The sequence below is a fragment of the Tauraco erythrolophus genome, chromosome 4 (assembly GCF_009769465.1).
Source record: "Tauraco erythrolophus isolate bTauEry1 chromosome 4, bTauEry1.pri, whole genome shotgun sequence".
In the NCBI taxonomy this organism is placed as follows: domain Eukaryota; kingdom Metazoa; phylum Chordata; class Aves; order Musophagiformes; family Musophagidae; genus Tauraco; species Tauraco erythrolophus.
Genome location: NC_141468.1, coordinates 86,810,328 through 86,834,694, shown reverse-complemented (window position 1 = coordinate 86,834,694; position 24,367 = coordinate 86,810,328). Strand labels below are relative to the sequence as shown.

Sequence of the window (24,367 nt, the reverse complement as noted above, 5' to 3'; positions counted from 1 at the left end):
AACCCAAGTGATTAACGTGACAGTCTTCAAAGGATTCTGCTGCTTCCCAGCATGTTTCCAACATGCCATTATATGAGGTCTTTTTGGAATAGATTGATTGTTACAGGAAAAACCTTAGCCCAGAATGATCAGACTGGATCATATATCAAATAACTTGTCCAGTGTTTAAAAAAAATATGGAAGAAGGAGAAATAAAGTAAGCACTTTCCTGTATTTTAGCTCTCCCCAGAAGGCCTACTACACTCAAACCACACTCCTGCATCTCTGCTGTTGTGAGCTCAGGAAAACGAGCTTAGCAATGCAGACCTTTACAAAAGCCCTTCAACAACACATGGCAATCCTTTCTCCAGTACATGCGAAAGCCATTGGGGAAAAGCAAAACAAAATCTAAGTACCATCAGCTCCTCAAATCAGTGAGGCAAATAGGCCATGAGATACGGTCATCTGGGAATTCTGCTAAATATTGCAGGCAGAGCGCTAAACTTCACCACCTAACCATGGCCAGAAGCGCTATTTCAGGGGCAATTGTCCACAACTGCAAAATCAGGCACTCAATTTTACTTGATCCAGTCTCTAGCTTCCAACTCTGTGTTTAAGACAGCAAAAGGAGAGAGGACAAGGACATCCTGTTCAAACTCTGTTATGTGAAGATCCCGAAATCATACACTTCGTACATCTGACCCTGTGTCACTGGTAAATCTCAACTACACAAAAAGTGATAATGAACTAGTAGTAGTACATGCATCAGGATTCGCATCCTAACCAGAAAGTACTTCTCCCAGATTCCTATACTCACCGGACAGGGATATCAAGACATGACACTTCTTTCCTTTGTTGTCAGTAGGAAACCAGTCTTGAAATGGAAAGGTTCCAGTCTCTGAACTAGAGCTTTTGCAATTACAGACCTTCATTTAACTGGAGACTTAATACGATAATCATTTCCATCTACATTTAGATACCTTTTTCCCCTCTTGGCCAGACACAACAGTCACTGCATTTGCACGTTCAGTACCTAAAACACATTTTACCACAGTCTCCCAGGAGAGGGCACAGTCAGCATCAACTTTCACAGATGCAAACACAAGACTGGGAGAAGCACAAGAGTCCAGTGTTTCGGTGGACAATAGCGCTACTAGAAAGACAGTTTTTCACTTGTTACAACGGCATCCTGGTTATCCGTTTCTTTGCTCTAAAATTTGGTCTTAGGAAATCCTAGCAAGTGAAACTCACAGGATTGAAGAGTGTATTGTGACTCCAGTAAGCCCTGAAACACAGTCTGTCAGCAAATATTAGTGTAATGCTTTCCAAAGCTTCACTGAACATTAAGACTTTTGGAGATCAATGCCTCAGCTGATACGACACCAGACCGAAGTTTGGACAGGTCAGTTTAATACTGTGACCAGAACATACCATAAGTCTCCAGAACCCTACACTCTATAGGAATTTATAAAACTAGCTTTAGTGTTCACTACTGGCATCAAGTACCCGCTTGCTTGTGTCTGAGACTAGTCAGAGACACCCACCTCTAATTCCAACCAAACTTAAAACCGTCCCAGGAGTTCAGGATCATATATGTAGAGACAGATGTTTCTATACATAATTAAGTGCTGTTCTATATACACATACATATACAACCTATGCAACAATTATTCAACTGCTTATTCTATATATTGGTATCTAAATTTTCCAAAGTTGAAAACATCTACGTCTCCTAAACAGCTCAAGCCCCAGCCACAGCAGCAGCCTGCACGTATGTTCATTTACACCGCGGCAGCAGAAGGAAGATGTCAGATCTGCGACAATCTCACTTCAGCAAAACTAAAAGCTAAGCTGAGTAAGACATCTGGTACAGCAAAATATTAAAACAAAGCCAGAACACAAGTTTTCTTGTTTTACCACATGCTCTGCTGCTCCTGCATGAAGCCTGAGAAGGTAAAGCTAAGAATGGATTTTAAAATTGTGATTCAGTCTGCTACTCTGTGTTTCCCTATCCCAAAATAAATACCTGTCCAAAATCTTCAGGCCCTTCCATGAGGGCTACTTTTACAATACTGCAATATGGGAATTCCAAACCAAGAGTTCAGTTAAAAAGAAAAGCCCCTGCCAGCCTCCTCCTGCACAGCTTCCACGTTCCTAACTGCTCCTCAGAAAATGTGGGAGAATCTCCCACTAGGGCTTACAACCAACAGAAGATTCCGTGTTCAAGCAGCTACCTACTTCTCAGTTTGTTCCACAGTCCATGAGAAGGGTTGCCTAAGTCCAGTCTACAGCGCTGGCCAAGCAGCCTTTACTGGAACTTCAGGCCACTTAAGCACTATCAGCTTTTACAAACTTTTTCTTTTTCCTCCTTCAAGCACTAGGGGAAGTGTCAAACTATTTTACATAATAAGTCAGAGAATAGACAACTACAAAAAAAAAAATCAGTAAATGAGTGAACCCTTTTGTACCCAGCTTTGCCTATACACCTTGATCTGCCATCACAGAGAAACCCAAGGGAGACCAAGCCCTGCAGTTCCCACAACCTTGATGTGTCCTTAAGAACCCATGAGCTGTGCAGCCAAGCACGTTCCTGTTCCTTAGTTTCTGCACACAAAGGCACTCCAGTACATACCAAGCCATTCGGTGTTTCCTGGCTTTCACCACACTGCCTGCAGGGTGGTCACGTTAGTATATCCTTCTCCTGGCCCCCAAACTCCTTAGAAGAATCACAGGACAACTCAAAGTTCTTCATCTACTAGCCCTATTCCCCAGTGGTAGCTCAGTGAGAACTAAACACCCTAATCCCACTAGGATTTTTTTCTGAGATTGCTAAAGAAGTAGAAGGAAGAGCTCTTGCAGATAAAAAGAAAAGTGTAGATAGATATAAGAGGCACACAAGAAAATCATCGACGTTTTCCCTCAAGCTGCCATCTAATATAGCACGGACTGGCACTGCTGCTGAAAGCACCAGTCTCCTGTGATCCACCTCCCATTCCCACACCCGTATCATTCCCTTCCTTTTGCCAGCACACGCATTTACACAGCTGCATAATGACCCAGATCAGAGCTTTTATCAGACTTAAAACGAATCCAACCAAGAAAGCCCGCAGCAGTTTCCAGTGAGATGAAGCTCCCCAGTCTGGCTCCCTACGCTGCCACGCCAGCTTTCGGGCTTACAGAAGAAAAAGGACCGTGCAGTAGCTAACAAGGGCAGAACTGCTTCTTTTGAAAAAAGCACCAACTTAAAATAAAGCCCCCTGAACACTCGCATTTTGAGAGCACCTCTAAAATATCAGCATATATGTACGTAGCACATAGCACAACTTAGGCAAAACCACTTATCTTACAGCCTTCATGTTAAGCGTAAGAAGAGATTTTTATATTTCAAGTCTCTGAGATGTAGTAAAGTTGGAGATTTTATCAGATTTTCATCAGGTGAAAAGAGTGTGTTCCAAAATTCAACATATCCAATTCAGTTCAATTCCAAATATCTACATCTATACGGTTATTTGATCCATTAAAGGCAAGTTAAGTACTCTTAAAACCACCAGATTTTCAAGATACTTTAAGCACCAAAGTATATGCTACCTAGAACTCCTCTTCACAATTTTTTGCCTGGAAACACAGAGTATTTTGCATTAGTTAGATCAGCAGATTACTGGGTCAGGGTCTATCATCTTGTTCTAATGCAAGAGATAGTGAAAATATCGTTTACTTCATAAGAGAAGGTACAATGAGTGCCGTGTAACTTTTACACCAAACCAAAATGAAGACAGAAGAAGCATTCCATACCCTCACCAATCCTACATTGAAAAAAGTAGATTTGGAATAACAACACAGATAGAAAATAGCAGAAGCAGTAAGTGTTCCAGCCTTGCTGTTTTAATCTATGTTTTGAAAAATCACAGCAGCAAAAAAGAACAGCCAAATTGAACAGCTAAAGACCCAATCTACAGGAAAACAAAGCAGTCCAGCAGATTTTATCAGGAATTCTGATTCATCCCCCAAATCCCTCCCTTATTCCATAAGAGATAAACACAGGCTTATTCCATAGAGCTGAAATTCTTACCTACCTCTTTCCCGCAATCCTTGTGACAGCAGCAGCAGTGGGAATTAACAATTACAAATATGGGACAGACCTCTCTTTTTGTAAAATCCATCAGGAAAAGAGACACACACACCCCCCAAAGAGTTAGGTGGGTGCTAGTTTCTGACGGGAATCCACTAGGCTGTGGACTTAACGCACAGCGGAAGGAAAGCAGACATCTAAGTTAGAAGGGAGCATTGTTTTCTGGTTGACAACCCTTGTGCTCTTCCAAGTCCAGTACATGAGGCTGCAGAGATCTGAGCTTAATATCTGCTTTTGCCACTCAACCACTGAATAGAAAGAATCAATATAAGCGAGAGGCGAGCGTGTCCGATTCCGCCTGCCCAGCTAGCTGTGAGGAAGAGGAAGAGGAGGCAGCCCAGGGATCCTTTACTCCCTGCACGTCTCCGCCCTCCCACTTGGCTGGTCTGCCTATTCTCCACCCAGGTTTCCTGCAATAGTTTAAGGTTGCATGTAGGGTTATCACCCAGTTCACTCCTGCTGGTGCAGAAATACACTTCTACACAGAGTGGGACAGGTCAGGCAGTGCGTTGTTCCAACCCAAGATTGCTGGCACTGGTTTTGTACAGGAGGATGAAGGCAGCTCTGCTGTTTCCCCTTTTCTTTCCATGGAGCTACAGAGTATACATACAGCTGACTATAATTTAATCCTAACAAAACACAAGTCAGCACTAGGATAACATAACACATTCTGCCTCCCTCCTTCCAGACAATTGCATTCTCCTACCATTGGCAACATCATCTGCTTCCTTTTCCTGGGTGTTTAATGTAAAGGAATAGGGATTTGAAGGTGATTTTCAAATTGCTGGACAAAGTCAGAAAGCCACATTGTTGATTTTTTTTTTTTACGCCACATGCACACAAATAATCCAGAGTTTTATTTTCTAATACCTCTTGCTAGACTCCAAACCCGAACCTGAAGTCTGACATGTTTGGGTTCCCTCCCCCCCAGTATCCAGTTTCCAACAGCCATTGTCAAACTTGTTTACTAATGAAAGGAGTTGTCCACAGACTCAGGGCTTTGGTTGGTTTTTTTTGGTTTGTTTTTTTTTTTTTGGAAGGACATAAGGAACAATACTAAGAAAAGTTTTAAAGTGTGAAGCGAGCAAATGAATTTTGACCAACTAGGAGTGATAAACTTTGATAAAAATCCAATTTCCAATTGTCAAGATCACTCTTCACTCCAAAATAGCATACTTAGTTCCTCAAGTATACCACAATCATACCAGTGTTGTCACTATACCATACAATACCACTGTTACGAAAACAACACTTTTTGACCCTCTACTGGGCATTTTAGACATCTTCTCCACCAGTTACAGTGAAACTTTAGAGAGTTCAAGGGAAAAAGGATGATTAACGATCCTGCTCTGTTGATTTGTCTTCCAACTGCTTAGCTAGATATTTCATAACACCCACCCCAAAAAAAAAAAAAAATCAATTAACTGTTGAGTATCATCTCCTTTTTAATAGTGCTTACTGGTATAATGAATGAAGTATGTTGGAATTTTGCTTGCCATTGCTTATAAACTTTTTTTGTTGCTACAGTTGCACTCAAACCAAACAGACACTCCATAGTCAAAGCAAATCTACTTCACAGGAATCAAAATCTAACGTTTTGCACCCCTCATTAAGGCTACACTTTTTTGGGCTACACCGCATGACCTGCAAAGAACAAACCGTTCCAGGTTTTAACAAGCACAGAGTCTACCTGTCCCAGGCTAATGGCAATTCCTGCTCGGCTCTTGAAAAGGTGCTCTAACTGCAGAGCTTGGAAGGAATTCTACCGTGACTGATTAATCTTCTCAAACAAAATGTTCTCATGTTGCAGTCCAGAGGCTAATACAATCAGTAGCAAAGTCAAATCACACAAAGTCATTAAAGTCCTTCTATTTTCTTTTTGTTAAGTTGTTACCATTCTAGTTTGAGCCTGTCCCAGGCTGCCACAAACCATTAATTCCAGGAATTTAGACAGAGCCTACTATTCCAGTGGAAAACAAGCCAATGATCCTACCTCTTTCCTCAGTCTCAAAGAAGCCCCCAGGCAACAGTACACATGGCATTTAAATTGGTTTACCCCATGATCTTCTAAATTTCACCACCTGCAATTAGTTACTTACCCAGCCCTCAAAACCTACGCATTTTAACCATTTCACCACCTTCTCCATCCCAATCCTGTTGTCTGTCCTAGAAGCAGTCTTTCAGATTTAGTTCTTCCCTTATTTCGCACAGGGTACACCTATAACTATCACCTCCGTCCAGTCGAATACTTACTGTGCACAGAAGACATCAGTTTAAGATTTACACAGTTCAAAGAGATACAGGTTGCCTACAGAAGATGGATTTTATCCTTCTTGTTTAAAAAAAAGCTAGAGTAGTTGAGATTGCAGGGGAAAAAAAAATTAAAACAACGCAACACATTTACCAGAAGTGAAAAATTAGCTTCTCTGATTTCAGTATTTTCACAGCAATTAATTCTGGACAATTGATAATTCTGCCAAGAATTAAATCAGTAAATCCTGCAGAATAAGCTCTGCACCAGATCAGTGTCCTAACAGAGTAAATAGCATTACTGCAATACAAGCAGTAGGAGCAGATGGAAAGCTTCCAGTGAGCTGGAGTTAGCTCACGAGGTACTATTTAGACTAGGACAGACCTAGTTTGCTTCTCTTCTGAAGAAAAGCAACGATTGCACGTTTTGAGCTTGACTAGTCTACCTTCATCCAGATCAAAATTCATCTCTCAGCTATTTGAGAGCTCTGTGCCACATAAACAGCTTAACCAGTTGGTCTTCATCCCCTGCGATGCAGGTGTGTAAGTAATCCAAATGCCATGATGCTTAAATTTCTCCAGACCAGCTGTCTTCACCACTTGCAGCTGATAACAATGTATGCCCATATTTCACAAACACATTGTAAAGGGAACAGAGGCACTGTATATACATTTATACTGTATATACATTTACACAGACCTGCTTGTTGCAATCTGACTGATCACAACATAGAGAAACTCTTTTCCTCCTCAACTGACCACCTCTTCTCAAACAATTTTTGAGGCATTCATAAAAAAGAGGACAGTCACAACAGTAAAAAAAATTCCCAAACATGCACCATTACAGTTGTTATATACCCATGGTATATTTGTATTTTGATTGACATACCCATACTAACTGCTTATTCCTCAAGTTTGTGAGGTTGCTTAAAAGCAGCAGCTAGTCATTAGGTATGAGATAATATTTGGTGAAAAGAATTAAAGAGACTCCTTGTTTGACTAGCCATCACTGCTCAACCATCACCTCCACATCTGCATTCTACACCTGATCTCCAAGCTCTGGAGCCACAGCACACTGGCACTGCCTGCTTACCCAGCCTCTCTGCCAGTGTCTCAATACTGTATTCTTAATAAAACGGAGAATTTGCAGCGTTAAAAGCCTTTCAAGACCAGCATAGTAGGCTACCTTCTGTTGCTTTGTTTCCACAGTTAAGTTTGAACAAGAACTAGTCATAACTCTTCCTAGAAATCATTGGCTGTAATCCTTTCCAGCACTCAAGTCAAAGGCTACAACAAAGGAAAAAAAACACTGTATTCATGATAATATTGAAACTCAATTAATACTATGCACTACTGCTGAATATACACCATGCCCTACAACCACCCCTTGACTCATTATCTAGCCCAGCACACCAGGCATTTCAAGTTTTTACTTCAGACATCAAAGTCCACTCTACTTCTGCACCTCCAGGTAAATACAAATATCAACCTATTTCAGAAGTCCTAACAATCTGGAGCCCTTATGACTAGCTAAGCAGACGGTTTTAGTTAAAAAGCTGATTAATCACAGCACCTACAGTAACTGCAGCAATTCTGATGACTAGAAGAAATTACTCAAGCTCTAGAACAGGAAATTTTGTAACTGCAAACAGGACACAGCTCCTTAGTGTATACCTGGCAAACAGTTAGGATATTGGTGCACCTAAGAGTGAAAAGGGCCTTGTTTAGAAGAAGTTCTTCTGAAGCAACAGTAAAGTCTGACTGGACAAGTAGCCTGGGCAATAATTTATCAGTTTTTATTCTTGCACAAGAGCGTACAGGTAAGATCAGTACTCTCTCTCACACAGTTCTGTAACCTCACACTTGGGAGCAGGGATGTTGCCTTTATCATTCCAACAAGAACATGCAGTGGTGAACACCTTGAGCTAGCTGAATGACCCTTTGCTTTACTGAGACTTCAGCTTGGAAATGGCTTTCAAAAAAAAAATACAGACATGCCTAGACACACATTTCAGTGCTATAAATTTAGAAATGCCGCAGTGACACAACACTAAAAGTATCTGTCTTCTATTTTCAGTATGGAAAATACATTTTTGAAAAATCAAATTGTATTAGTTGCATTCTCTGCTTTAATCAGCTACCACTCCGAGAGAAAAACACCATCTAGTACTCGTTTTTAAATTCAAGTACAGCACCAGTGATTCAAAAGCCATAGATTAGTTCCAGTGGACTTCGAACTGAATTAAAAAGAATGATCCAACAAGGGCACAAAACACATGTGGTACCAAAACCAGCCCCTAGAAGATCCCTACTAAAAGGCCTAGGATAATGTTGCAAACAGCAAAAATAGCGCACAATTCAGACAACGCACCAAAAGTCATTGTCCCTTTTATTTTATGACTTATTCTAATAGCAGTGAAGGGCTTCTATTTGTGTACCAAAAGATTCAATAGTTTCAGAGGGTGGTGTCAAAAACCGTCTCGGCCATGCAGAGAACTTTATGATGGTGCTAATGGGTGGTGAGGTAGAAGTGTCTCTGAAAGAAGTTGACCTTAAAATAAAGCCACAACCTCATAGTGTTAGGAAGCTTCTAAATACTTACACTGCACAGAGAGGCAACAGCTTTTTTTTTTCTTTAGCATAAAAAGATTATGCACAATAAATAACAGAGTTCCATATATACATTTTAGCCTCTTGCGTGTCTCTGTTTTTGAGACTAAGCTGTATTTGCAAAAATCACATTCTACTTCGGTGACCTTCGCTCTTCTGAAACAGGAAGAAACAGAAGCATTCAAACAGGCATACATGGTCCCATGTGCCTGCCTGCTCTGGCAACAGCTCCCAGGAACCTGGAGGTAACTATAAAGAGTTTACGTAAACTTTAACGAGTTTACATAAAATTTTGGTGGAGTTCTGGCTTATGAATCACATAATCTCAAAATAACTCGTTATTACTCAACATCCCTGTGAGCTTCCACAAGACTAAAACTTTCCTGGACTTATCCCATTCCTACCCCTGTGCAACTGGCAGTATAGTTGGCAGGACAAGAAATAGTAGCCCATGCGTTCTTCATGTCAGTATTTTTGACCAGTGGCATGATACTGACAACTAAGACTGAGCCACCAGTGTCCCCACAGTAGTGCTTCAGTGATTCATTAATGGTTCTCATCCCACTGCAAAGCCAGGCATTTAAAAACCACTTACCACCTCCCTGTTCCAAGAGCCACCTTCCCATCTCTTGTTAAATTCAATTAAATTAACCTCCATTAATGTAAGAGCTAAATAGATGTCGATACAGGACAGAAAATTATGTATTAGTATCAGTTTTAAGAGGCCTAATCCTTAATAGATAATGAACTTGAATTTTCAAACATACATTGTTTACTCAGTATCCTGAGAACCTATGTAGGTTTCTAAAAAACACATTTGGAAACCCTAATACAACCAAATTTTACAATTTCAGATTTTAGAAACACGTTACATCTGGAGTTCATCCAACTCAACCGAAGCTCACACCCATCACCCCCTCTTAATACTCCATCATTTTAAAAATCCAACTAAAAACTGCTAAGAGCCACGTTCCAGGATCAGCAGTCAACAATGTAAGTAAGAAATATCTCATTTTGCTTCAAACCGAGTTTGCTTTACACCGCCAATATTGACGGAACAGTTTTAACTGTAATCTAGAAGCTTTTCATGCTGAGTAGTACAAACGCCTTTAAGATCAGCTCGTAAAAGCGAGCTACTTTTAGAAAGGAATTCAGTTGAATGAGCCTTTTTCCTTCCAACTCCAGCTATCACGTGCCCTAACTGCAAACCATACAGCACCTTCTGTCTCAGTGTTGATCCCTGTTTGTCCTTACTCTGATCACTGTCATTGCTTAAAGAGAACTTCTAATCTAACATGCAAAGCTTAAGATACTAATGCTTCAAAACTTTGAATTCCCATCTTCCATTTTTAAGGCTGTCTATTTCTGAATTGATGAGTCAGTGACTCAACCTCCACCCACGGAGATTCTCCACTCTTAAGGACGTTCCAGCAAAATGCTTGCAACAAAGGCAAGCAGTAGAAGCTTAAGTATTCTTAGTCCATTCAGTGTGATGCAGAGGAATTGCATCTGCTGTGCAATTTTCCCCATTTGATACTTAAGCGCCTGAAGATTCTTCTTTCCATGAATACAATTACAAGAGTTTTCCCTCTCTTACAATTAATCTGTTTCCTGTGCTTGGTTGAAGGTTCATTGCCTTTAAGTATCTGCTTTAACAAAAGACTACTTGCTCTGTTTGAGCGTTTCCTCCTCCTCCTTTTCCATTCATTTTCTTCCAATAAAGTAGCTTTTTCCACTTGAAAGCTAGATACAGATGCACCCCTGCTATCAATCTGAATCAGACTAGAAAACCAAGTTATTCAAGGCAAAGAAACAGTTTTATGTATGCTTAAAAAAAAAGTCACATATTGCTTCCAGAAAGCAAAAGAGGACATTCATGAACAGTAATTAAGCACGACAAGTAAAATTAATCTTAAGTCTAAAGGTTAAGCATTTATGTTTGCTGCCTAGGACCCCTCAGGAAGAAGAAAAAAAGAGCTGGGATACTTTGCCCATACCATCTCTAGCAAAACCAGCGTGGTTGACCAGGCTAAACAACTACGGCGCCCAACTTCAGACACTAAAGAAGAGATTAATTTCATCTCAATTGACCAAACTGTGGTGCTTTCTAACCACCTGGTTTCCAGCCAAAAGAATGACCTTCACTCTACCAGTGAGCTTCAGTTCCCACCAGTTAGGGAAATTAAGGATTTTTAAACCAGTTTGACACTGCCTGGTCAGGTTACTCATTATGTACCTTGTTCCCTTGGGCCTTTTTTTAAGCTCTATAGAATGGAGAAGAAAAATGTTGTGCCCACTCTGTGGAACAATTCAGTACAAAACAACAACTTTTTTTTTTTCATTAAAATGCAAAATACCTTCCCCCCCCCCCCTTCTCATCTTAAGGCCAGCTCAGAAGGCAGACATTCCTCTACAGAGAGGAGACTGAACTTCTGGTGAAAGCAGAGACAAGGGCAACACTTCACTTTGTCAAAGTAAGCATGGAAGAAATGAAGTATAGAGCACAAGTCCATCAGGAGAACTTGAAAGGTACGTCTATATAATGGGAAGGGGTGAAAGAAAAGAGAGTTTTCTGCTCATACTCACCTAATTAGTACATTTGAAAGCAAGGATGGTCTTACTAACTTTTTTCAATGAACGTTTGTATTTTTATGTCAGTGGTAGATATGCAAGAATGAGACAAATCTGCATAGTAAACCCATTAATTGTCTTTTTACTAGTCCTGGGACTAGCCTATCACCTGGAAAATGTGAGACTTGGGACATGCAAGTATTAGAGATCGAGTAATCAGCACCTCTACACACTTTAAGTAATCTTTGTGCTGCAAAAAGAAAGCGTGAAGGAAAGTGTAGAAGTAATCGAGGTCTACACTACTCTAGAGTGGCTAGTAGAGTAGTACTCTACTACATCTGTGAATGGCAACTGCAACATGAGTAAGAAAACAGCAAGGTGGCTGTTGAGGCAACTGCATGGGTCACATCAGTCTCACCAGAGGCTGAGACGAAGCAGCTGAAGCAACTGCAGTCAGTTATGCCTTCACTGCACTGCTTCCCAAACAGACTAAATGAAGAAATCATACTTAAGAAGTCTGTTCTATAAATATCTCTGCTTTCATTTAAATACACATCACCTGTTTCAAACATCTCCCACGACAAATTGTTTAATTGAAATATGTGTGGAACAGGTCAAAGAACCAATACCAGTCTCCAGAGAGGAATGAAGTCAGACAGGGAAACCGTCCTAATTTTACTACTATCTTACACTCCTTTTTTTGCGCAAGTGAGTATGTAACAAAATTAAGTATCTTGACTGCATTTTGTATTGGAACTGTCTGTATTGCTTTGATATGGTGCAGAATTAAAAAAAAAGTGGGGGGAGTGACAAGACCCATTCTCTACTCTAGTAGTATATTAGAGAGTTGTGTCTGCACTAGGGGGCAGAAGAGAAAAATATAAATCGCAGGAGCAGGCAAGACTACCTTAATAGTGGGGCTTACTTTCAATTAATTACAGGCTTAGATGTTTTTTTTCTGAGGCCCACTGGATGCATTCATTCTCAGCTGAAGAGACATACTGCTTAAACCTCACATTTCCTGCTCCCACCTCCCCCAATAAGGTAAAAATCCCAGGAGAGCCACAATTTCTTTAAGTAACTAACTACTAATCTATTGGGAACCATTTCCAAAGAACAGCAGAGGATACCTTTAATCAAGGAAACGTGGGGTTTTTTTGAGACAAAACTGCACCATTATGATTTAATGAAAGCAAAGAGGAAGGCTAGGCTCCTTTACGCATGAGCGACCGGACACACAGATCTCATTTTCCTTCCTAAATAAACTGCTAGTGAAAGGGTCTGGACTGAGTAAGATGCAAGTACAATCAGAGGTCAATACTCTTGTGTCAAACTCCTGACAACTTCCTTACCAGAACTGTAAAACAAAGTTCAGCATAACACCTTGAGCCCTACAAGTTGTAAATGGTTGTTTTTTTAAGCCAGGCATTTACTCCGATTCTCCTATTGAAACGAGAACTCTTCTCGTTAAAGTGAGCCAGAAAACCAATTAAATTGCACTTCTGTTTCTTGGGCCAGGGAAAACTCAGGTACTTTACACCAGCACTGCTTCAAGGAAAAACAAGAACTTGCCAGTTAGACCATGTAGACAACTTAGACGAGCATCAACAGCAGACTCACACAGCAGTGCTATTATCCAAGATGTAAAGCAACAATAACTGCTTGGGTCAAAAAATGTCTCATCTCTAGGAGGAACTTCAGCCTTCAGATCCGATATCCATATCTTTGCTTACCTAACTACATTATTGAATCAGAAAACTGCTTCCAACTATGAGGGAAGACCCTCAACAGAAGAGGCAGAGCACACAACTGAGTATTCTAAGCAACCCTGTCAAATGCCCCAACCCAACACTGAAGTATCTGGGCATCAGCTGGAGCAATCCTTATGACAGAAGGTGTAAGGTCAAAATGCAATGCAGCTGAAGGTCATCCCCCTCCAAAAAAAAAAACAAACCAACACAGGTAAAATGGGAGAAAAGAATGTAAGCTGGCAGTACCAACTCCAGCCCTGGAGGATACCCTGGGCATTAAGACACCTTTTACAGGCTTCTGTCCTAAGCAATAGCAAGAATTTAAGCTAATGGAGCAACTCTGCTTTTTACTAAGCCTAACAGTTACTGCAAAGGGGGTGAGGGCAATCAATTAATTTAAACACATATTTAATTTAAATACATATTTAATTTAAATACATATTGCCTGCACAGAGTGGCTGCACCTTTTGATCTTATTGCCCTTGGGGTTTCAGGGGGTTTTAAGCTGCCACATAGCACCATCTTTCATGACTGTCAATAGCAGACCATTATCATCCTCCTTCCCTCTGGTCTCTACATGTATGCATCTAGATAAAATAATCCTTCCATGTAAGGCACCGCAGGACTACAGTTGCTACCTCAAAATATTCCTAAATACGTCCAGGAAAGCAGCAAACTAAGGAGTTGCAATGGAAATGTTAAACATCTTCCACCAAAAATGTGTTGGTAAGTACTGTTGGAGTCACCTACACTGGAAGTTTTCAGACTCCTCTGTTATAGATGGTTCACACACTGTCCTTTTAAACACTGAATTTCTCAACTGGTTCTCCCCTCATCCACAACTGCAGACATTGTCTAAACTTCTTAAGCCTCCTTTGAAACGAAAGAAAAATCTTATTTTAATAGGGAGCAAAGGACAAGGGCAGAAAACTACTATGACTTTTTCACGTCGGTTCACAGAGCTTTCAGAGGGGTCAAAAGAACACAAAGAGTATTTTATTTCACTTTCATAACAGGGTTCTGCTTTCTACATTATAGAAGAAACACTGAACTCTCTACTATCAGTTAAGACAGGTTTGTGCTTTATTTCCAGATAATATTCTTTTCTTCATTGAAAGGCTTCCTTCAAAGTTATGCAAGTTTTGTTTGTGGTTGTTTCTGTTTTGTTTATTTTAAGCAAACTGCTTTGCCACTACAATGAAATGAACAAAGCCAAATGTACCAAAGCACAGGGTCTTTCATTCTCTGCCTAGAAGCAGATAAACATACATTTCATTTTATCTTCCTGTCCTTTGCTCCTTGTGAAAGGCAGAAAGATTTCCTTGATTTCATATCAAAGTACATTTTAGAGCTCTCAAGCAGTAGATGAAATAGCAGAAAAAAAAAATCAACAATTTGATTCAACCTGTGAACCATCAGCAGCAGAGTAGATGGTGTTGGACAGACTGAAAAATGACCAGTGTTTCTCCTCCACTTTGAAGTCCAACAGTCAACCAAAAACAATGGGGAGAAAGAAGCATCAAGCACAACACACAAGTGGTAAGTTGAACCCTGGTAAGTCTCTAGGTAAGTTTGGCTCCTGCCAGCCCCTACAAAGCTTTCCAGTTGTTAAGTACTTCATAGAACAGGGCAAAACCAGCTCTCTTAAGACCTGAGGACTTCCAAGGCTGAGATTCTCAAAAGCTGATTCTCACCACAGCCCAGTTCCTAGCACTTTTTAAGGAATAGGTAGGGCAGTTACATCAGGTATCTGTTCTGAGAAAAAGTGTCCATCCAGATGGACACCTCTTTGGCTCTGGCCAAGACACGTACACAAGCAGAGCAAAAGATAGCACTAAGATTGCTTTGGTAAGACACTGAGTTTTCTGTCACTGATCCAAACAGCTTGCAGATCAGGGTGAAGGCTAGATTTTGCCCTTGCTTTTCCTCTCTATTTAGAAAACTACAGGTAAGTCATAGAACCATGGAATGGTTTGGGTTGGAAGGGACCTCAAAGATCATCCAGTCCCAACCCCCCTGCCATGGACAGGGACACCCTGCACTACACCAGGTTGCCCAAAGCCCCATCCAACCTGGCCTTGAACACTTCCAGGGATGGGGCAGCCACAGCTTCTCTGGGCAACCTGTGCCAGTGCCTCACCACCCTCAGAGGGAAGAATTTCTTCCTTAGATCTAATCGAAATCTGTCCACCAACATGCAAAAAGAGACTGCATGTGTGTATATATATCCATACCTACATCTATATATAAACTTACTCTAACTTCTGTTCAAAGAAACAAAATGGCCATTTATCCCTTCTTTCTTCCTCCTTCTGCACCTTTCCAATATTCCTCTTCAACCAAGGGACAGCCTTTTATTTCAGCAAGCCTTCCTTCAGAATTCATTACTTCTGACATGAAAACCCTTCCTTCCACATCTGGAAGTCAGTAATTATATCTGCCTTTTACAGAGTGAGGTATCAGGAGTAAGAGCGCATTTTGTTTTTCCAAAGCTAAGCAAGTCATTTATTAAATCCCCAGCTTCTCCAAGATAATACACACAAAAAGATTAACAGGAATTCATTTGTCTATGGATCAGAGAAAAGGGTAAGCTTTTTTGCACCCTTTGCACATCTGCACAGGCATTCTGAAAAACCCAATGCAAGTTTTTACTACGCCAAGTGGCCACCTCACGATTCTTTCTGAATGCCTAGACCAGAAGGTTGAACATGTGCAGTTTGGTTTACTGCACTGGTATATCCTTCACGACAATGTTTTAGAGATCACAAAGTAAACGTAGCCACCACCATTTTGAACATTTCTGGTCTTACAGTTCTGTTTCCTACACTCGAGGTCTGTAGGTTCCACTTAATCATCAGATCAGCAAACTCAAATTTCTTGCTTGGCTTCTCAGTCTCATTTGGTTTCACTAGCAACACTTCCACCACCACCACTACACTTAGCAGCACTTTACCAGGTGGAATATCTATCCAGTATTTCCCCTGCATCATTATAAGTGCACCCGATACACAGGAGCTAAGTGCCACTTGGAATTCAGTAAACTATTAACTTAAAATCACTCTAGGTAACAACTGATGATTTGCCTTGGCAGGCAGCTAAGCCAAAGTGCTCTGAATTTGTGATCCAGCTTTATTTCAGAGAACAAAGCTACCACCTTTCAAGACTGAAATACTTCCACCATCCCCCCAGCACCTTAGAAAATAACCTGTTATTATTCTAATGAGTTTAGTTGTTTGGTTTTGGGTTTTTTGTGTTTTTTGAAAAGAAACAAACTATGCAATGCCTTCTTATATACAGAAGGAAGAATATAAACACATGCAAAATCATATTTCCATTCACATATTTTACAGGCTTCTGACTGTTTAGTAAGTTGTACCATCCTATATCTTTCCACTCATCCCTGAAAAACCTCTTGTCAGCTTCTCTTTTCCCACACACACACTTGCACAGTGCTGTGCAACCCTGCTGCACTCCTTTGCTGCTAGTAGTAGCAGCTTTACAATCGGCTGTGGGAGGGACTTACACTGGTCACTCGACGGTAGATCTGCGCAGCATTTTGGCACTCGGAATAAGGATACTCGGACGTGGCCATCTCTAGCATACACATCCCAAAAGCATATACATCAACGGATTCATCATATTTCTCCTCATACATCTCGGGGGCCATGAACTCTGGGGTACCTTAAATTAAAAGAACGATTCAGACTCTAAATGTCTCAAAGCGAGCAGAGGCTGCTGGCGTTACTCACCGCAGGAGGAAGCGGACGGGCAGACCTGTGAGACAAGAGAAAGTGGAGGCAAAAAAAAGAGGGAGGAAACCCTTAGTCACTCTGTTGCACCAACGTACTTTGCGAGTCTTCCATTGCAAGGCCTTTATGGAATAAGAACGGCATGAAAGGGCTGATGCAATTCCTGGCTCGCATGTGTTAGTTCATATAAATATCAGACTGGATCGAGCTGGAGTCGAGTGGAGGGGAAGGGGCAAGAGGAGGGGAACACTGTAGACTAGCCATAGGCTGCAAACCAAATACTAAGGAGAGTTACGACACTTACCTTTTCTGCCTGTAAGAAAGGAGGCACATTAAACCTTGTGTCACAAACGACCCGACTGCCCTCTGCTGCAAAAGAAGTAGTACTGGTAAGAGCCCACAGCTAGTCTCTGACCCGGTGCTCTCCGTCTACGTTTTGAAGTGGAATGGTTCGGGAAAGGCCTTGCAATGAACAACTCTGTTGTTACAAGTATAAATCGAAGAAAGGATAAAAAGGAATTTTCTGCAAAGGCCACTCACCAGAGCCCTTTTCTTCATATACTTACCTTCCCACCTGCAGTATATTTATAGGTCTACTGCAGATACAGGCATTAGTGAGGGACATCCTACAGTCAAAAATACTCAGAAATACAGAGAGATTGAGTTACAGGCATGAAGCGTGAGATTCAACAAGTCCCATTCCAATAGTGTGCAGAAAATTATTGCCCAGTGAAGCATCAGTGTCCCCTCTGTAAGCAAAGGGACTGCATTGTATGATCGGATTTACTTTAAGCCAGAGATGCAAGTTTGCTTTTTGTAAATTTAAGCACAGAATTATTTCCTGCAGACACCAGATTCAAGACAGTTTATAGATCATTCTATAGCTACGTTGCTTGTTTTCACTACACTAAAATAAAAAAAAGATAATGTAATTGAAGTAATTTATCTAAAGGCTAACCTTTAACAGATAAATAGCTACAAAGTGATGATATTCCAATGATAAATTTGAGGATAAGACAAGTATGCATAAGAAAATACATGGTTTTGACACTGATACTTTTCTCTCCTATTAATACTTTGACCTGGTTAAGAAGCAGGAAATATTTCAGCGACAGCTTGCGAGACAATTTACAGGTACACACCATTGATCCCATCGAGGAATCTAGTATAGGACTGTTGAGTAATACTGCATTTTAGCAAGCTCTAAATACTGAGGGAGCGAGAGCAACTTCATTCCCTGCAGTCTGTTCACCCAACTACAAAAACAAAGCTGATAAAACCAATTCTTTCAAGAATTCACAAGAGAGACTATACTAGTTCCATCAAACCAATTTCTGGAAAAGGTTATTAGTGGATACACTGGCTCAGTTCTTGTGTAAGGCAACATTTCCACAGTGCATCCTCCTAACTTACATAAATCCACATTCTATAGACTCCCTGAGCGCGGCATTATACCACAGTCTGACTGCGATGTAATATACAGACTGACTTTCTTTGATGTACCTTAGTTTCTGATTACTCAAAGTCTAAGAGATGTAATATTAACTCCTGGTGACAATCAAAAAAATTGACTGTATAAATTAATGCTACCCTAAATATCAAAATGGTGTTTGGTCACCAAATTGCATTCGTACATTTCTTGAAGAAGCACCATATTAAAACTGTGATTTTCATGTAGTCAAGAGCGGTTTTATCAACCATGTTACACTCAACTGTTGGGCAGGGCAATCAATCTATACTCCTACTTAATGTTAATACACAAATATCAAAAGCACAACCAAAAGTTCAACATGTCATCTCATCAGGAACACAGAATAACCTCAAGAGCCAAGAAATAAAGCCTACACGTTTTCAGGCTTTGACCATGTACCTTTGAAACCACATTTTTGAGGAAAGCTCTTAAAAGACTCCAGTTTCCCAACAGGCAGGCTGGCTCACCAGCCTCCAAAACAGGAGAGGCTTACCTATCACACTTTTGGCAAAAGAAGCTCGTTTCAGGGTTGCCAGACCAAGGTCTCCGATCTTGACTGATCCAGTGGGGCCAGTAATGAAGATGTTGTCACACTTTAAGTCTCTATGAATAATGGGGGGAGTGCGCGTGTGTAGGAATTGTAAGCCTTTCAGTATCTGGCGGCACCAGCTTCGTAGTACTTTAATTTTCATCACTTTAAATCTTTTCAAATACCTAATGAAAAAAGTAACAGTGGGTTAAAGAGGTTCTGCTAACAAGTAGTACATTATCCTCTATCTTCTGCCATCTGAAATAAAAAAGCAGTAATTAAAGAGACACACAAATTTCAACTCCACCTTCTACTTTAAAAACTACCTGGGCATTTCAAGACTTTAGGAGCTAAAGATGATTCCTCCTCCTAAAACCTACCCCTTTTCTTCTAGCCAGGGGACTACGGTGCTGAAAGATCAGTGTGACATGCTTGATCTATAGCTCATAATTTATTTGCATACAAAGTCACTCTTTGGTAATTAGGTAGTTGAGTTAAAGGCTTATACATGACAACAATTTTCTATTAAGAGGGTTTTTTTTTATTCCCTTTTATCCCGAAACCACTTAAATAGTTACCACCTTTTCCTTGATTAAACGTAACTGGGTGGGAAGGTGGGGAACTAAGCCAAAACACTAGTGACAATCAACTAAGGACAGAGTTGTTGCAAACCCTAAGAGCTCTGAAGTCCTTATACCTTAGTTTTCAATATAAGTTCATGCACTCTGGTCAAGGTTTCCAGGTTACACTTCAAATCTACTTGGAGTGTTACTTGTTGAGTTGTCAAGCAAATTAGAAGTTCTTAGAGATCACTTCCCTGATGCAGGACAGGGTGTGATCACCCAAATCTGACTGGTACTGTACACTTCTTCAAAACTAGGGACAGATGCGGACGGGGCAGGGAAATCTTTAAAAAAACTCTCCCAAATAATTGACATGGAAGAGCTCATATGCTGAGTCAGTGTTCCCTTGCAGGTAGAATGTGACCTAACCTTCATTGTTCTAAGGCTGCTGCTTTTTAAAATCCCACGTCAGAATAGCCAAATTTCATACCAAAAATCTTTTCCAATGCTTGTGACCCAAAACTGATCTCATTCTACTCTAACTTTAACCAATTAGAGATGCCACAACGTGAACAGACTGATATCATTCAAGTGCTTTCCAGCAATGTATTCTCACACTCTCTCCTTGGGTAAAACAATTTGAAGACAACAGTTGTTTTCATCTTTTTGAAGTATGGGCTGAAATACGTTTAGAGAATGAAACACGCATGCTGTGTAGAGCAAAGATTTTATTCTTATACAGCCAATGTCACTCAGTCAAAGACCAGTTTCACACTACTACAAGACTGGTAGTAAATTCTGTGACCAGCATGGAGTGTAGCAACTACAATCTTAAAAAAAGTCATGTTCAATTATTCTGTGGTAGTCTTCAGTCTCTTCTGCATATCCACTTAATCAGGAGAAAAAATCTGGATGAAATCACTTGAATCAATGCCAACATAGAAATACAGTATATTAATCCCTCTTACTTTAATTTCTCCAGTTCAAAAGAAGACCTGGAAAATCAAGTTGCTAGCAATAATCCTCCTGCAAAAACAGATCTGTAAAAGCCATCGGGACCCAGTTCCAGAAGGAAATCAAGCCTCAAAAGAGAATGTAAAGACAGGCATGGCAAAAGCCAAGCCAAGGAAGGAGACAAACTGAAGGAGGTTCTGGATCACATCAGCCACCACTTGTATTCTTGCTATTGACACAAGCCTCATTCATCCCTCTTGAGCCTGTTCCAAAGATCACATGGTAGGGGCACTCCAGTTCAGCATCTGGAATCCCTAATTACATTCCTGGTTTCAAATATGCTAGTCTACTGCCAGCTTCTCACTGTTAAAGGACCTGGGTCCAACCATCATGCAGCATCCTGCAGTGCTGCTGTCATTTTTCCATAATACTGTCATGAACTAAGTCACATGTCACTTAAGGCAGAAACTATTTTAAAATAGAAGTGTATATAAATACATAAAAATACACAGACAACCCTACTAGCCAGTATGCTTTCAATTTTCCTAGTATCATAGGATAACTCAGGCTTGAATAGATCTCAGAAGGTTTCCAGTCTTAAGTTTCTGGTCAAGGTGGGGTCAGTCATGAAGTCAGAAATGGTTACTCTAGGCTGTATGCAGCCTAGAGTAGTACCTCCAAGTATGAAGTAGTACCTCCAATTTCTAGTACCTCCAAGAACCAAGTCTGCACAAGATCTTGGGGCAACCTGTTCCACTGCCTATCACGGCTTAAACAGCTTCTTCTTGCATCGGTATGAACCTCTTTTGTTTCATTTTATGCCTGTTGTCTCTAATGCTCCCACCACACACCACTGCAAAGAGCCTTACTACCTCCCCCCTCATAGGCCCTAGAAGGCTGCTGCTAGTTAGGTCTCCCCCAAAGGATCCTCCTCTTCAGGACGAGCAAGTCCAGTTCCCTCAGTCACAGAATCACAGAGCAGGTCATCAAGCACCTGACCATGTTGGTGGCCCTCCACTGAACTTGTTCCTCCTTAATCAACATTGTTGTCTATTTTACAGGGTAGTAGTCAATTGAAAAAACCACAATAGATAGGTGATCTTTGCACAGAATACAAGCAAAGAGGAGAACACGAGGCCTTCTTAATAGTTAGCTTCAACAAATAGAGAAAAACAAGAAATAGACTTTGGCTTCCTGTCTCCAGGTTGATGTTTGTTGGGTTTCTTTAAGCAAGAAGGCTGCTGACACATAGCATCTCAGCTCCAGGAGCTACTACTAAGTTAGCAGAGGTAGTTCTGAAGGTATTTGTCCTACAGGATAGCTGACATTTATTTGAGGTGGATCAGGAACACACACTACAATAGCCTTAGGCAAAACTAGTGGCCAAGATCTAAGTCAGATTAAAAATTGTTGCTTTCATTAATTATATAATTAAGACTTAAAATAGACAAGTCCATTTTTTTTCCTCCTGTACTTCAATTCCATGATAGCATACAATATCAGAAAGCAGATCCTTTGCAACAATGAGTTGGAAAATTCTTCCATGCAGAAGTTCAGGGACTTTTTGTGCAAAATTAGAAATTTGCCCAGACAGCACTTGAAAAGAATGAGTCCACAATATTTCAACATTATTTATGTGTGTATATATCTAAATGCATACAAATACAAAAAAAAGGAAAATTTACTTTAAGCTATCACTACACTTTTCTTCTGTTCACTTTTTTTACACCGAGTGACAACAATGCCTGTGTCCCAAGTCTCAGAACAAGGAAGGTACCACCTGTATAAAATGCAGGTAATGTAAACACTGGAAAAAGATATGGAAGTAATACTCAGCCAAACATCATCAGCAAACACGTGTGACATGTAAGTCTAGGAATAAGACACGTGTACATGAAATAGTTAACAATATTTAATTTGGCACATCAAAAATTTCCCACGTAGTTTACCTGTCAAGTCTCAAGTGAAGCAGAAAAGAATAAACTAAACCACAATTATAACACAAATGATACAAGAGTGGGGAAAAAAACCACCCAGAAGTCTGAGATCTTCAATTAAAGAGCCTGTTAGCTCTTTCTGGATAAAATAAAAAGACCTTTATCCTTCAGAGTACAAAATAATCCTATAGCCAGCAAATCTGAGGCATTTCTTCCTACCCACACCCTACTTTATAATTGGCTGTTATTACTTTACATATTGCTTATGCCACTGCATAACAAGCCAATCTAAAAATTAAAATTTGTGAGGGGGAAAAAGTTGTAAGAAATAAGAAAGTTAAATCTGACACTACATATTCTAGATTAGTTAACTTTACAGGCATCTGTACAGAGCTTTATAATCTTTATCACTGCTCTGAAAACAGGACATGAAGCAACACATCTATTATTTTCTCTGAAACTCCTTAAACAACCTTAGAAAAGTCTTCCCTGAACATCCAGCTAAAAAGAAAGCTGCAGCATCTTTAGCCCTGCGGCACTATTTCGAGACAAACACTTCCCTGTAACTGCAGTCCAGACTCTGAAAGAGCTGTTTTTTCCTTCTTGAAGTACATCCATTTGCGGCTATCAATAAGAATCACAAAAAACCCAAGCTGTTCACAGGCTATTTTAACCAAATAGATTGCAAATTGTTTCCAGCTCCTAGAGCCCGCGTACACATTTAGGATTTGAATGCCTCTCCAAGACTTAAATAGGCACCAAATTAAGCCAACGACCTACAACCCCTGAATTTCAACTCGCTGGCAGTTTTATTTCCAGGAGATTAATGGCGAGTGGATGCTCCAGAACGAGCTCACAGCTCTGCAAGTTTCTAGAGAGGAAGGCAAAGGCATGATTTCAGAATCACATTTCAGTGGAGCTCCTCCTGGGCTCCCCATTCCACCAGAGGGCCCTCGCAGCAGTTCCATTTGCTGGTCTCCACTTTCAAAATTCTGGCTTAAGAATAGAACCTAGTTTCACCCAGCTACTTCACAGGTTGAAACTCCAGGCACCTGCACGCTTCGAGATTTTTGTTAGGTGCTACTACATGGACTTTCAGATAACAATTCAGTGGTGCGTTGTTTTGTTGAGGTTTTTTGTTGTTGTTATGGGTTTGAGTTTTTTTTACATATTATTTGTACTGTAGTAACACCCAAAACATCCCCAAGGACATGAATTAATTCGTGCTCTGAACCTTACAGACCAGCTCATGCTAAATGGAAGGCAGCTAGAGAGGAAAACGAAAGATTCCAAGAAGTTAAAATAGCCTTTGTCTTCCTGAGCTCTCAAACTCGGAACGTTTTCTGCATGTGCTTACTAGGACATCACCATGAAGAATATGACAAGCTTGCTAACTTAATAAATGTAAGTATGCTCCATCGTACCCTGCAGTGCTAGTAAGATTCTTCTTAAATAACAATTTCTCTAGCCAAGTTTAGCCCTCAGCAAAAGGGTTCTGTTCTTACCTATTCTGAAACATGATCTATTTCTAGTGCCCTGATTTTGTGCTAATGATTCTTACACGCTTTGACATGCCTTAATTTACTTACGTTTTCAATGTTCCAGATGTCATGAGCTCTGTCACAAGAACAATACACTTTTTTCCTTTGACTGTAGATTCCCAGGAATCATAGAACCTGACAATATTGGGATGCTGAAGCCCTTTCAGCATCCCAGCTTCCTCTTTAAATCTTTGTCGCTCTGACTTGGACAGCTTCCGATCCTAATGAAAAAGAAGAGGTATGTCAGAAAGCTTTGCTTTATTTCTTACTCAGAGAAGCAGCAACTTGAAAAACAGCTGGGTACAGTCGGTGAATAAATAAAAATCAGTCTTC

At 40.5% G+C, this 24,367-nt stretch overlaps 1 protein-coding gene across 1 annotated transcript in view; it reads right to left on the bottom strand.

The window, feature by feature from the left end:
- WNK1 (WNK lysine deficient protein kinase 1) overlaps positions 1-24,367 on the bottom strand; it is a 106,754-nt gene that overhangs the window by 46,001 nt on the left and 36,386 nt on the right. The window contains 3 exon segments of the mRNA XM_086609663.1: positions 16,814-16,971; positions 19,004-19,224; positions 24,083-24,255. Of these exon segments, the coding sequence (XP_086465789.1) occupies positions 16,814-16,971; positions 19,004-19,224; positions 24,083-24,255 (552 nt within the window).